General features: G+C 45.4%; 3 protein-coding genes across 5 annotated transcripts in view; 2 read left to right on the top strand and 1 right to left on the bottom strand.

The window, feature by feature from the left end:
- creb3l4 (cAMP responsive element binding protein 3-like 4) overlaps nucleotides 1-4,635 on the bottom strand; it is a 9,606-nt gene extending 4,971 nt beyond the window's left edge. The window contains exons 1-5 of the mRNA XM_020617452.1: nucleotides 4,295-4,635; nucleotides 2,414-2,548; nucleotides 1,950-2,214; nucleotides 967-1,091; nucleotides 798-887 (exon numbers count right to left, since the gene is read on the bottom strand). Of these exons, the coding sequence (XP_020473108.1) occupies nucleotides 798-887; nucleotides 967-1,091; nucleotides 1,950-2,214; nucleotides 2,414-2,545 (612 nt within the window). The 5' untranslated portion in view covers nucleotides 2,546-2,548; nucleotides 4,295-4,635. The remainder of the gene's footprint in view (nucleotides 1-797; nucleotides 888-966; nucleotides 1,092-1,949; nucleotides 2,215-2,413; nucleotides 2,549-4,294) is intronic.
- An 866-nt stretch (nucleotides 4,636-5,501) lies between these two features.
- LOC109970076 (histidine N-acetyltransferase-like) lies at nucleotides 5,502-7,714 on the top strand. The gene is made up of 4 exons (XM_020617397.1): nucleotides 5,502-5,734; nucleotides 6,410-6,529; nucleotides 6,630-6,854; nucleotides 7,157-7,714. Exons 1-4 carry the CDS (start codon nucleotides 5,669-5,671, stop codon nucleotides 7,712-7,714), a joined length of 969 nt encoding a protein of 322 aa, XP_020473053.1. The 5' UTR covers nucleotides 5,502-5,668.
- Nucleotides 7,598-13,815, top strand: part of LOC109970098 (histidine N-acetyltransferase-like) — an 11,709-nt gene continuing 5,491 nt past the window's right edge. Inside the window, exons 1-2 of one of the 3 annotated variants that reach the window (XM_020617435.1) lie at nucleotides 7,598-9,189; nucleotides 9,285-10,132. In XM_020617435.1, the coding sequence (XP_020473091.1) occupies nucleotides 10,067-10,132 (66 nt within the window). In that variant the 5' untranslated portion in view covers nucleotides 7,598-9,189; nucleotides 9,285-10,066. Of the gene's footprint in view, nucleotides 10,854-13,815 lie in introns of all 3 variants that reach the window. The other 2 variants (XM_020617434.1, XM_020617436.1) reach the window with 2 other exon arrangements.

The following is a 13,815-nucleotide window of genomic DNA, read 5'->3' as shown; positions in this document are numbered from 1 at the left end:
ATATAAGACTGCTGTGTTTATGTATAAAGCCAGGAACGACTTATTACCTGGTGGAATCCAAAAGTTATTTGATGAAAGGGAAGGGGGATATAACTTAAGGGGTCACTTAAATCTAAAAGTTCATGCTATACGTACAACCAAAAAAAGATTCTGTATTTCCATAAGTGGTGTAAAACTATGGAATAATTTAAGTGTGGGCATAAAAAACAGTACTAGAATGGAGGAGTTTAAATATAAATATAGAAGTATGTGTCATTCAAGATATATGCAAGAATAAGAGATTTAATCAAGAATGCATGAATGAAACACTCTGTTTTAAATTTTCTGTGTATTACTTGTCTGGTGAAGAAGTGAATTACCTATGTTGAGATACTGCTTGCAGCCAATGATGCATGAAATTTTTTGTATAAGATGATGTCATGGGGTAGGACTGGATAAGTCTGACTTCTTCCTACTCCATTCAAACATGTACTAGGTGTAAGCAAACTGATTTTGGATTAGCATTGGTTGGATTTGTGTAAATTATGTGTGTGTTGATATCATTTGTTTCTACATGTTTGAAAGAATAAATCAAATCAAATCAAATCAAATCAAATAAATGTTAACTCAAAACCAACATCACTGTTGATCTATAATCAAACTCAGCACCAATGAATTGCTGCTTCTGTGTCACTTGTTATGCAGGGAAACTTTTCATGGACGAAGCAGCTTCATGAGATGATTCAACTAGTGCCAGAAACGTTTTAAAACTCCAAGTGGGGAGGTTTAAGGTCTTCTCAGGGTTTCATCAGTCTGACCTTGGTGAGAGGAAGGTTGCTGGGCAGAGAGATTCCTTCCTGAGTCAGCAGCTTCTGTTCCTCCTCAGTCAGATGGAGCTCTGGGTACAGCTGCAACAGCAGAAGAGTCAGTCCTCAACTCTGACTGTCACACAAACAAAATATCTTCCTGATATTTCTGAAGTCTCACCAGATCAGCATCAGGGCTGGGAGGATCGATGGCGTCCACACCGCCATCGAGGCGAGCTGCAGAAACCAGTGGCAGCTCATTAACGATGCACGAGTCTGAAAACAGCACCTGAGAGCTCCACTCATCTGCACAGGACAGGAAGTAATGGAAACATTACGATAACACGTAGAACTGACAAATAAAGTAAATAACAACTGATCTACATAGTTATTTCTCCTCTCTCTGACACCAACTCAGACAAGGTGTTGTTGTGAATAGCTACTAAAACATGGGTGACAGCTGACAGGCCAAACCACCACCCAGAGCCCAGCTGGGCCCAGTCAGGGCTGTGTCTCCAGACCAGCGTCAGGTCTCCTCTGTCAGAGGGAGGAAACATCCTCCTTCCAAACCAGATCATCTCACTGTGTCCAACCCACTGTGTCGTCCTCATGAAGCCATTCAGTGACCTAGAGCTGCAGCCATGAGTCAGTTCACTGGTAGAAAATTGACTGTCAACTATTTAGAAGCAACAGTCACCAACATGTTCTGGTTCCACCTTCTTTAATGTGAGGAGCTGATGCTTTTCTTTGTCATGAGAATCAGCTGAGTCTGAGTGTGGATCTGCTGGTTGGACACAACAAGATGTGTGAAGGCACCACCTTTGGCTTTGGAAAGTCACAGTGGGACTTTTTCCCAGTGTCTGACATTCTGGGAATAAACAGATCAATCAGATCATCAGGACAATGATCAGCTGATTGATCAGGGACCCTGCTGGTTGGGTTTACACTGTCAGTCTGGGGTTTTCTTATATTTATCACCGTCTGTGTCTGTGTTAGTGCCATACAATACCAAAACGCCTTATTTTGATATAACAAAAGCCACATTTCTCAAAAACTGACAAATTTATGATTTGAATCAGTAACTTTCTGTGAGAATAAGTCACCAGACGCCTGTGTGGGCCAACTCCAGAGCAACTATGAAAACAGAACAACAGAGACGCTCACCAAGCTCAATGGAAATGACGTTTTCTTGTCCAGGATCCGTGTTCATACCTCCCAGCCCGCTGATGTCATAAACCACCCGGTAGACAGTGGCCGGGGTCGGCTGAGTGGTCGCTGCGGTCACCATGGTGACAGGACTCTCAACGACAGGATCCTCAGAGATGCCGCTGTCACTCTCTGATGAGGGGTCTGCCGGCGGCGCGCTGGGAAACACCTCGTTTGGGTCGACACCGTGGAGGACGTCCTCTGACTCGCTGTCGTTCAGCGTCTGAGACAGAGTCAGGTTTTTAAATGGTGCTGACATTTGTGCACCAGCCAGTGTTTTTACTTTAATCACTCTCATACAGTGTGACCAATTCTGTGCACAAAATAACCAAGGTTAAACATTTTTAACATGCTAAAGCTTTAGAATAAAAATTGCACGCAACTCCCCTGCACCACTGACCACACACAGCTAGGTAACTCACGCAGTCGGGCTCCACCACCCAATCCTGCAGGGGTTTCTCTGAACTGCTAAAGACGAGCTGGTCGAGCTGCCAGCTGTCGGCCGCCACCACGCCATCACCGCCGAGAAACAGCTCCCCGCTCTCTGCATCCATCACCTAAAAACACATTTAACCAGAGTAACACTGTTCACCAAGCACACTGACAGAGAAGAAGAAGGGCTGGTGGGTCAAACTGTCCCTGTACAAACTGGATGATCCAGTAACAGGAATGTGTGTCAGAGAAATGATGGACATGGTGTTATTTTGTCAATGCAACTATCTTTGTAATAACACATGAACGCTCACAAATCATTAACATGTCTCTCCCAGCCCCCATTCACTGCGAACACAGCAGAAGCGCACCCTCCCAGAGCCGCATGCATGAGTGTTCACGTCATGATTCAAGGCTGTGAGCGGCACAAACAGCATCTCTTCACCTCCAGTGTGTCGGGCTGCAACAAACCACTACTCTCACATCTGATACGTCTTCATTTAGCCATCGGTAATAATAAATACTCTGTAAACCAGAGCGGAGGCCTTAGCGGGGCTTGTTTGGTTCAACAACCTCTCCACAGCCCAAACACATCCACTGTACAACAACAAAAGGCAGCAAAGCCTCCACTGGAGAAGACGAAAATAGTTGCACGTTAGTTTCATGTTGATCAACTAATCAAAATAACTGAGATACCACATATTGTGTGTTTGTTGTCTTCTGGGTAAATGAACCTCTTCAAATGTAGATTTAAGGTTAACGACAGAATCAGGTTTAGGTTTCTCACAAGTAGGAGAAGTATAAAGGTGAGGTGTGTGTGTGTGTGTGTGTGTGTGTGTGAGTGAGTGTGAGAGAGAGAGAGAGAGAGAGAGAGAGAGAGATCTGCAATAATAGCAAACACATGAAACTAAAGTAACAGAGAGAAAACACGACACAAAGCAAATAGCAGAATAAAGAGTCTGTCTGAATCATCATAACAACCACATGATGCAACACTGGAGGAGGATATCCTGGTAGTTAAGACACACACACCACACACACCCCAGCCTCTGATAGGGCCAGTCTGACCTGAGAAACCTGAGAAGCTGCTAAACGTGTTTCCAGTTTGATATCTAGGCTTCCAAACTTTATTTCTCAGCTCACACAGCAACCTGGGTACAAAAACAAAAACCCTGCAGTCACACGTTGGATGAAATGAGATCTCCCAGCTTCAGGTCTGGGTGCCTACTATCAGCTGTCTAATAAACCATGAAAGCTCCCAAAAAAGACTTTGTGTGTGTGTGTTCACAGGGCAGCAGCCTGCTCCGTGCAGAACAAGGAGCTGCAATCCAGGAAGAGTTTTCAAGCTGTGGCATCAGTGGGGGGGGTCACTGAGTACTGACCCAGCAGGCTGCCTGCATGCCCCCCTCACTGGTGAATGGTTTCCACTTTATACAAGTTAATTAAATAAACAGTAACAGCGCATTAACATTTGATGCCTATTTTCTAAGGGGCTTTATTTACTTCTTTTCACATCAGACATCAGCTGACGGTGAATTTGGCCCAAACCTGCCTTCAGCTGTAAATAACAAATAATAACGAGTCTACCGACAGCTGTGACTTTTAACAGACTTTATGTAAACAGTAGCCAGCTGCCTTTGAGTAATGGATTACTCTGGTACTGTCTGTCTGACTTCACACACAGGTCTCAGTACTTCTTCCGCCCCTGTGTTAAAGACACTGGTGAATCTTGAGCTGTGCTTTGAAATCCACAAACTTGTAATGACGCTCCAGGACCGTGTGAGGCCTGTTAGTAACAGTGTATTAAAGGGCCTGAACCTGGATCCGTCGGACCACCACAAACAACCCGCACACCTCATGTGCAGACTCACTGTGAGAGAAGCCAGGCTGGTCCGGGTCAGAGCCTCCGGGTCTTCATCACACAGCGGCTCACGGACCGCAGGACACACCGCGACACGCTGCTTCTGAAGCCCGCAGGAGTCCAGTCCAAAGCCTGAAACCAGTCCTCTTCCTCCTCTTCCAACTCCTCCGCTTCTTCTTCTTCTGCAGCGTCCTCGTCTCCGTGTCCTTCCGAGAAGACGTTGCGCTGGTGTTTCTCTGCCCTCTGCTGTTTGTCTGCTGCGCCTCTTCCTCGCTTCTCTATAGCTTAGCGTTAGATCCCAACACTCGCGAGTAGATTCTGAAAGTACTGAACTAGGCTACAGTTTTGAAGTATATATACTTTAACTTGAGTATTTCAGTTTCTGCTACTTTATACTTGGACGTCACTCCATTTCAGAGTCAAACGGGCTAAATCAATGCAAAGAAAACGTATTTGCACAGAACATGGCATGAGGAATGTGTTTTCTGCAGCTGTAAACAGAAATACAATGCTTTAACCTATGATTTAAAAGCAAAAGCGTGGAAGGTACAAATCACGTATTTTAGTGTTTAACTAATGCATGATGGTTTAATGCATGAGGTACTGCCAGATGCATCAGGAGTTCCTGTTATATTAATAAATGACCTCTGGGTTTCAGTGATCAGTTCATATTTAATAAGTTATCAATAAGGGAATGTTAATTTACATTTATTTCACATATTTAGTGATCGGACAACAAATGAGCTGCATTCACTTCCACAGTGTTTGTTTCAAACAGGCATTTGGTCAGCCTGTTTAAGAAGAATCTGCTCTACTGGAAATGTGGTTTGGTTTATGCAGTTTTTTAAGCAAACCGTTTATCAGAGGCAAACATTTACAGTACATGTCGCTCCATGACCTGAATGTATGTATGCCACAATTGCAAGCTAGAAACCGACTACAAGAAAGTACACAGCACTGTTAATGTGGCACAAATCACAGATATTTATCATTCTGATTATTACACCCCTAACTGAAGTCTCAAACATGTCCTGACACCAGCTCCTACTTGTGTTTTTGTCTGTGTGCTTCTTCTGAGCAGAGAGCAGCTAAACCCCCCGAGTGGATGGTGAGCAGCTATTTTAAACAGCCATTTCAAACACTGCTGTGTTGTGGATCTTGAACGCAGCTCAGTTTTCCCCCTTTTTTTTCTATTCAGATCTGTCTCTTCCTCAAAAACAAACAAACAAAAACTTTCACGGCAAGAAAGAAAAGGACCAGTTCATACTTTGTGAAGCAGAGAAGAGCCAGACAACCAACACCACACTCTGGGTGGCTCATATCAGTTCAGACAGTAAAGCCAGAACCTGATCAGCTGGTGTGGTTGAAAGCCGCTCTTTTCGGGATGTGTGCAGCGGGGGAAGCCTGTGATGTGGAGTACAGCCTGGCAGAGGAGCAGGATTTCCAGCAGGTCCCTACACTTCTTTCATTAAATCATTACAGTGTAACTAACACATTTTTTCAGCTGTGCTCTGGTCTCAGCAAGCAATTTGAGGTGTACAGTGTTACAATAATTGATGGAAACTATGACAAATAATGAAAATAGGACCTCAGTTGTAATAAACCAACACTAAACAGTTTATAACTAACTGAGACAGCTGCAAATAACAAGACAAATATAAGGTAGATAGATCATTATGTTCAATCAACAACTGCTGGAAGCCGTCACTTTTATCCATCTATAGTAACTTTATTCTCTAGCAGTGAAGCACATTCAGAGTTGTCAACATTTTTTTGTATCAGTGTTAGTTTGCAGAAATGAGAACATCATCACAGCAAAGGTTGAGACCAAGTTGTGCAGTTAGTATGTTAGCTGTTTCATATGCTATTTGTGTTAGCTTTAGCCTTTGCTCCTAAGGCCAGTTCATGGTTCCCACGTCCTGGTGACTGTATGAATCCACAAGGGTCTGTCTGCACCACAAGCCACTGACTGCACAAACAAAGAGAATACAACAGTAGTCAATCACAGGGATGCTGCCTGCATGCTCCTTGTTATGTACTGTCTTGTTTTCCAGTGTGCATATCAGTCTTTATAGAGGTTCCAATAAACAGCTGCTGTGCTGACAGCTGTCTATGTACAATGCAGGTCCTGAACATCTGCAGCAGCGATGCCTTCGATGGGTTGGACTACATGGCTCCCATGTTCCACTGCTGGCTGCAGGAGCCTGGACGCGTCGTCTTCATCGCTAGGATGAACAACAGAGTGGTGAGGACTGAAGACATTGCTACAAAAACCCACAAAGTCCAGAGTGTCAAAGTTCACCTGTGTGTGACCTGTAGGTGGCGCTCCTGTGTGTGACATGTAGGTGGCGCTGGAGTCTGCACTGCTGGTGGACGGTGGTCAGACAGTTGTGCTTCAGGGTCTCAGGGTGGCACCTGATTTGAGACACCGCGGCATCGCCAGCGCCATCCAGAAACACGTGACTGACTATGTCCGCCACCATTACCCAGAAGTCTCTGCTGTCAGGCTGGCCCGTGGGAATCAGCCTTCACCACAGACTCTGGCTAAGTACAGAATCATAGCAAAAGAGGTGAGTCACACTGTGAAGACAACTGTCTGTCCACACGGTACACTCTGGGGACAGGAAATGGTAAGCACACTGGATCATTCAGCAGCTTAGGAGCAAAAACAGCTCTGTACCTCTGCAGCACTCTGAAAAGGTGACAATATGCTGCACTGCCCCAAGTGGATAAACAAAAACATAATGTAGTCTTAATGGTTAGGAGTAGGCTAAAAATAAAATCAATCAATATCTTATCAAAGAATAAGTAAACCAGACTTACTTCCACCTCAGACCTGAGCTCCTGGTCTTCACTGTGTCGCCCTCTGCAGGCCATCTTATCTCTGTGCTGTGAGGTGACTGACCTTGGCCCCTTTGTTGCTGAGCTTCAGTCCAGACTTCCCTGCCAGACTAACTCCTCCTCCCACAGCCTGGTCATTCTGGACCAGCAGCAGGCCGAGATGCTAATCTTGTCAGACCATGTGGTTTCCAATTTGCTGCCCAACAAAACCATCATCAATGACTGGGAGCCTCTGAAGCCAGTGCAGGCCAACCTGGAGGTCCTGCGCCGCAGGGGGTTGACATGGATTGCCGATCATGAGCTGGAACCCTCTGCTATCAGCCTGTGCACCACACCATATGCCGTCCCCTACCGCCATGATGCCCTGCATCTACATATTAACATCTTTGGCCACAGTTTGGCTTCAGTCTGCGCTGTGTTTCTGGCTCAGCTTGAAGCTTTGCTGCCAAGTCTCCCAGGTTACCTGATCTTCTACACCTACGTTGACCCTGAGGTTTGGCCCGGGCTATGTGAGTTCTGCCAGAACAATGCCAATGTGTCTTTTTTCAAGGACTACTGGGAGGAGGTCATACTGGAGGCAGACCTCTGAATCACACACATTTGAGACTGACCAGTAGAAGAATTCTTAGGCTTTTGGTGATTCTTCAGCAGGCTCAAGCTTCCTTTGAGTGTCAAAAGTTGTTGATATGGTTCTTGTCTCCAGTGGTTGTCAAGGGATTGTTACACATTGTAAGCTTGATTTCTTTAAAAATAAACAGATATTAAGCCATTTATGTGCAACCCTCTGTTTTAATGTTAATGTGAAGAATGCTATCCAGCCTTGCTTCTTTCAACTAAAGAAAATCTCCAAAATCAGGTTGTTCCCCTACAGATTTACATAAGGACACACGTGCATTTATTTTTCCTGCCTGGGCTACTGTGCGGCTAATGCTGTATCAGTCAGAGCTCTCTTCACCAACAGGTACAGAATGTAACTGCTATAGGCATAATCACACTATTGCAGCAAAACAAGGGTGCACTTTCCATTCGGCGTTGGTTGGTACAGTATTTACCCCTCCAAAACTCCTGGTGGCACTGTACTAACACTACAGTGCTAACGTTGCTAGCAATAGATCGCTTTGAGACTCAAACAGTATGCAGATAAAAAACAGACTAAACTGATTGCTGTATCTGAATGTTGATATTCCATTCAGTGAATCATTTGTGTGTGTGCTCTCATCAAGAGGTGAATTTATTTGCATTTCAGAAACACAAGGAAGCTACTGAACTGTTCATCTGTTCAGGCAGTGGTCAACAGTGAAAGGCTGCATCAACTGAGGTTTGCAGTTAATGCACAGATAAGGCACAACAAAATAATGAGTGTAAATGATAGACTGCTGTATTTATTAACTCCCTCTGTGCCGGACATCCTCGGATCAGTGGATGAGACTCTGTTGATTATTCCCAGGTCTCCACATGTAACCAAAAGTAATCATTGACCTTTGCTGTTAAAGGCCCACACTGCTGAATGCTATTGAGGTCAGACAGACCACATTCATAGTGTCCTTGAAATCCCTTTAATCATCTTTTATAGCAAAGTGTTTATGATTGTGTAATATGTTCATCATCCCATCTTATCCCCCAGTCTTTTATGATCCCTGTGTTTAGTTTTTTTTATTTGCATTTGTTTTATCTTCTGTTTGTATTGTTTCTGCTCACAAAGAAAAGTTATATACAGTGGATCTATATAAAACTTGCATGTCACTGTTCAGAGTCTGAACTTCAGACTCGATCAAATTATCTTTTATGCACATCTTCAAAGTTGATCGGGTCACTTTTTCTATGTCACCTTTAAGAAGTCTGTCGTGGCAGTGTAACATGCGCACTGGCAGGATTCTGATTGGACACAAACATTAGTAGCCAATGGAAAACGCGCATGGGGGTGTGGCCTTATATGTTGCGTTCAGCGCCAGCTGTAGTGCATCAGAAGTGGTAAATAATGCATTCACACATTCAGTGTAAAGCTCAGGTTTGGAAGACAATTTGTGATGTTTCTCAGTCATAACCACAAGCCCAACCGCAAAAGTACCTTTGGTTTAATGTTTTCAAAATAATAACAACAAAATCATTTTTATTAAAAAACATCTTAATATCTAATTCCTAAACTGTTACGCCCGGAGGCAGGAGGGCCCAAGATGCGACACTCGGGCTCGAAGCACCGGAGAGATGGGAACCGTTCAGAGATCGGTGGCGGTGGTGTCAGTGGGCTGGTCGAGGCTGAGAGGACGTGGCAGCAGAAGAGCAGATGGCCAAGAGAGCTGAGAAGGACGCCGAGGTGACGCAGCGTAGAGCCGGTGGAAAGACAGGGGGGACGTGGTACTCACGACGAGCTGAGAACGCGCTGATCAAGATGCTTGAGCAGGAAGCAGGAGCCAGGATCTGTTCGGTGTGGAGCATACAACGATCTGGCAACGAGAACACGCCAGCACCCGGTTTAAGTGGAACCGGGCAGACGGAAATCAGCTGTGCTGGGCGTGTCAAGTCGCCTGGATCGGCTGCCGACACGTGGGGGAGGTGCTGGCCGTGCACGTGACATAAACAAAATAGGATATAATAGTATTAGTAAAAATAATAATAGTGTAATTATAGAGTGTAAGAGGAATGTACCGAGAAAGAAGACCCCCAGAACGGACACTGAGCATAATAAACACATATTTTTAATCCTGCTGCTGTGGATCTTGAACACATCCCACAATCTGTCAATCTGACTGCAGCTTCCAGAAGTCCAGTCCTGCCTAAAAAAAAAAAAACTTTCACGGCAAGAAGGAAAAGAACCAGTTCACACTTTGTGAAGCAGAGAAGAGCCAGACAACCAACACCACACTCTGGGTGGCTCATATCAGTTCAGACAGTAAAGCCAGAACCTGATCAGCTGGTGTGGTTGAAAGCCGCTCTTTTCGGGATGTGTGCAGCGGGGGAAGCCTGTGATGTGGAGTACAGCCTGGCAGAGGAGCAGGATTTCCAGCAGGTCCCTACACTTCTTTCATTAAATCATTACAGTGTAACTAACACGTTCTTTCACCTGAGTGCTCCTGTCTGCAAAGATGATTTCAGCCAATTATTTTGGGACATACACTCCAAAGGGATAAACCTGTAAGATCATCTGAATGCTCATATTTCCTGTCAGACCTTACAGTGTTCAAATGTCTCAGCAAGCAATTTGAGGTGTACAGTGTTACAATCAATACAATAGAAACTATGACAAATAATGAAAATAGGACCTCAGTTGTAATAAACCAACACTAAACAGTTTATAACTAACTGTGACAGCTGCAAATAAGCATGACGCTAACTTTATTCAGCTAAAGGGAGTTGTTAAAAGGGTAATGTCACTTGGACTATTCCATTTCCTCCCCTCTTGTTTCTCCCCCCGCGAGTGGTATGTTCCAGTTCTCAGAGTGTGTCACATTAGCCACCGTGTGAGGGGCTAAATAGCACTGTGTTCGGAGTTCCAGTTAGTCGGAATGTATTACCAAGTTTACCCCCCTTCTGGTGTGCATCCATGAACATAACCACACCTCCGATATGTGGAATAAAGTTGTGATCTAATAGTCACTTCAGTGGTGGGCTGTGCTTTAAACCCAAGTCCAAGAGAGGCCAAAGTCAACCATCTCTGTTTTTCATGGTCCTTCGAGCCGGATACATCTCACCACTGACAAGGATGTCCAAACCCTCAGAAGAACAGCATGGTAAGCGTGTCAGGAGGAAGTCATCCCTCCCAGCATACCTGCATGACTATGATCTTTCCGGATTACATAAGACTGATCAGTCGCTCGTAAAGCATAGAATAGGAGAAGAGGGTGCAGTGGGTGGTGAACGTTCAGCCTCCCCCATAAGTCAAGACGATTTTGTCAACTCACAGTGGGCCGTTAAAGAGACGTGGCCCCCTGAGAGAGACTCTCACTGGAGTGATAAACATGCATTACCAGGAGAGAAAGAAGCACTGCTTAACGAGCTGAGAGAGTTAAGGCAACAGAATGTTGCACTGCGCTGTCAGAACGAGCGCAGTCAGATGAAACTGGAGACCCTCAGTCATCACAACACTTCTGATACCCAACTTCGTAAACAAGTAGAACATTTGGGAGCACTGGTTGAGCAGTTACAGATGACCACACAGAGGTCACCAATGACAACCACAGCAGAGTCTCAGCTACCACCCCCACAATGTTATTCAGTGTTTCAACCGAGAGAAGATAGTTATTCACGTCACAGTTATAGGAAGTACTACACCAGTTCATCTGATAGTGACGATTCTGAATATCAACACCAGTCACCCTCACACAGACGTCATGCTTCTCAGTCATGCCAGTATGATGACTCATCAAGGAGCAAACACCATCACTCACGTCACTGAACGCTAAGCCCAGTAGGTGGACAGGAGCAGTACTACAGAGGGCCAACACCCACAATTCCTGATATGAGTTATCCAAATCCCAGAGAATACAATCGTCTGAAAATTGCTTTAAGCAATCTCCTTCCTCCCGATGCATCAGAGAGATTTAAATATCAGATCCTGGTCGATCATTTGAAGACAGAAGAAGCATTATTGGTTGCTGATTCCTACAATAGTTCAAATCATCCATTCACTGACACTATGGCTGCTCTTAAACTGCAATATGGTCAGCCTCACCAGCTGGCTTTACAGAGGATAGCTGAACTGATGGATGGCTCAAACGTTGCAAGTGGTGACCCTAGAGCCTTCAGGATGTTTGCTCTTCGTGTACGCTCCTTGGTCAGCATGTTGGAGCAGCTGGGCAGAAAGGGCAGAGTCGAATTAGAGTGCGGCTCACACATTTCTCGCCTACTGGGAAAGTTACCACATGACCTTCGCTCCAACTTTCGTCGCTACATTCATCCGCACAGCGTGCCCATACCAACTCTCCTGGATCTTGCTGACTGGTTAGAGTATGAGCTCCAGGTGCAAGAAGATAACACTAGGTTCAGCGGCAGCACAAAACAGGAGAAAGAACCAAAGCAAAAGGGGCAGACTAAACCCCGTAAAGCCACAATGGGTCGCTCAACAATACTGATGAGCTTGGCAGATACACCTAAAAGGGAGACCGTCCCATCAGCGTCCTCAGAAGCTACAACTAAGAAGTACTGCCCTTACTGTGATAACAGTAAACATTCATTGAATAACTGTGCTAATTTCAAGATGATCAGCACCGCTCAAAGGCGGACTTGGATTAAAGCCAAAAATGGCTGCTGGCGTTGTGGCCGTGACCATCGTGCTGCAGAATGCAACCTTAAGATGCGTTGTAAGACATGTAACAGACGACACTTACTTGCGCTGCATGATATTAATGACAGAGCTACCGATGACAGAGAACAAGTAGGAGCTAAGCCAGAGTGTAGTAGTACGCCATACCCCAAAGACTCAGAGGAAGTGCTATATATCGACAGGCCATTAGAGGGGCGAAAGGTTTTGCTCAAAGTCAGTAAAGTTGTGCTGAGAAATGGAGACAGATCGATGGATGCTTATGCCATATTAGATGATGGGTCGGAACGTACCATCCTTTTACACTCAGCAGCTAAACAGATAGGTCTGAAAGGAGTCCCGGAGGATTTGCCTTTACGGACAGTCAGACAAGACTTGCAGATTCTCCATGGTGCCATGGTTTCTTTCACCATCTCCTCTACGTCTGACCCACATCGAGTCTTCCACATCAACCAAGCATTCACTGCAAAACGGCTAGGATTAGCTGAACATACACATCCAGTGGAAGCCCTCCAAGAGAAATATAAGCACCTAAGAGACTTACCCTTACAGTCCTTACACCGTGTGCCTCCTGTGCTGTTGATCGGTTCAGATCATCCCCACCTGATCACACCAATAGAACCAGTACGGCTAGGACCACCTGGAGGCCCTGCAGCCGTGAAAACACGCTTAGGATGGACTCTCCAAGGCCCAGCACAGGGGATGAAACATTATCTGTCAGAGCAGCAGTGTCTGTTCTCATCTTCCCTGTCACCTATAGCAGACATATACAGTCATGTTGAACAGCTGTGGCAAATGGATGTACTGCCCTGGCGAAGTGAGAAGACCTGTACCCGCTCACGCCAGGATAAAGAGGCCCTCGCCATTCTTGAAACCAGAACAACAAGAGTGAATGTAGGAGGCATTCAGAGATATGCTACACCACTCTTACGTGTTCAGAACATGCCCCACCTTAACGCACCAAAAGAAGCAGTCCTCCCTCTCCTACAAGCCACAGAGAAGAGATTACTGAAAGACACAACGAGAGCAGCAGCATACAATGCTGAGATTCAGACACTGGTAGCAGCTGGGTATATCAAGAAGTTGGAATCGGGTGAGGAAGAGACACCCACTAGCTGGTATATCCCACACCATATGGTTACTCACAATGGAAAGAACAGAGTTGTCTTTAATTGCTCATTCGAGTTCCGAGGGACGAATCTTAATCAGCTGCTGCTACCTGGACCGACTCTGGGCCCCTCTTTGCTGGCTGTGTTACTGAGGTTCCGGGAACATGCAGTGGCCGTTAGCAGCGACATTCGTGGCATGTTCCATCAGGTCCGGCTGCTTCCGGAGGACAGGCCTCTCCTCAGGTTCTTATGGCGAGATCTGAAACGAGAAGAACCACCTAACATATATGAATGGGAAGTTCTCCCCTTCGGCACCACATGTTC

This window comes from Monopterus albus, unplaced genomic scaffold (assembly GCF_001952655.1).
Source record: "Monopterus albus unplaced genomic scaffold, M_albus_1.0 scaffold189.1, whole genome shotgun sequence".
NCBI classification, from domain to species: Eukaryota; Metazoa; Chordata; class Actinopteri; order Synbranchiformes; family Synbranchidae; genus Monopterus; species Monopterus albus.
This window is presented reverse-complemented; position numbering and strand designations above follow the sequence as displayed.

What these genes read in the sequence shown, in the direction of transcription:
- LOC109970076 (XM_020617397.1), top strand. Translation starts at nt 5,669, where the DNA reads ATGTGTGCAGCGGGGGAAGCCTGTGATGTGGAGTACAGCCTGGCAGAG. An exon ending in AGGAGCAGGATTTCCAGCAG is followed by an intron (nt 5,735 to 6,409) that starts GTCCCTACACTT and finishes TGTACAATGCAG; the next exon opens with GTCCTGAACATCTGCAGCAG. An exon ending in ACAGAATCATAGCAAAAGAG is followed by an intron (nt 6,855 to 7,156) that starts GTGAGTCACACT and finishes CGCCCTCTGCAG; the next exon opens with GCCATCTTATCTCTGTGCTG.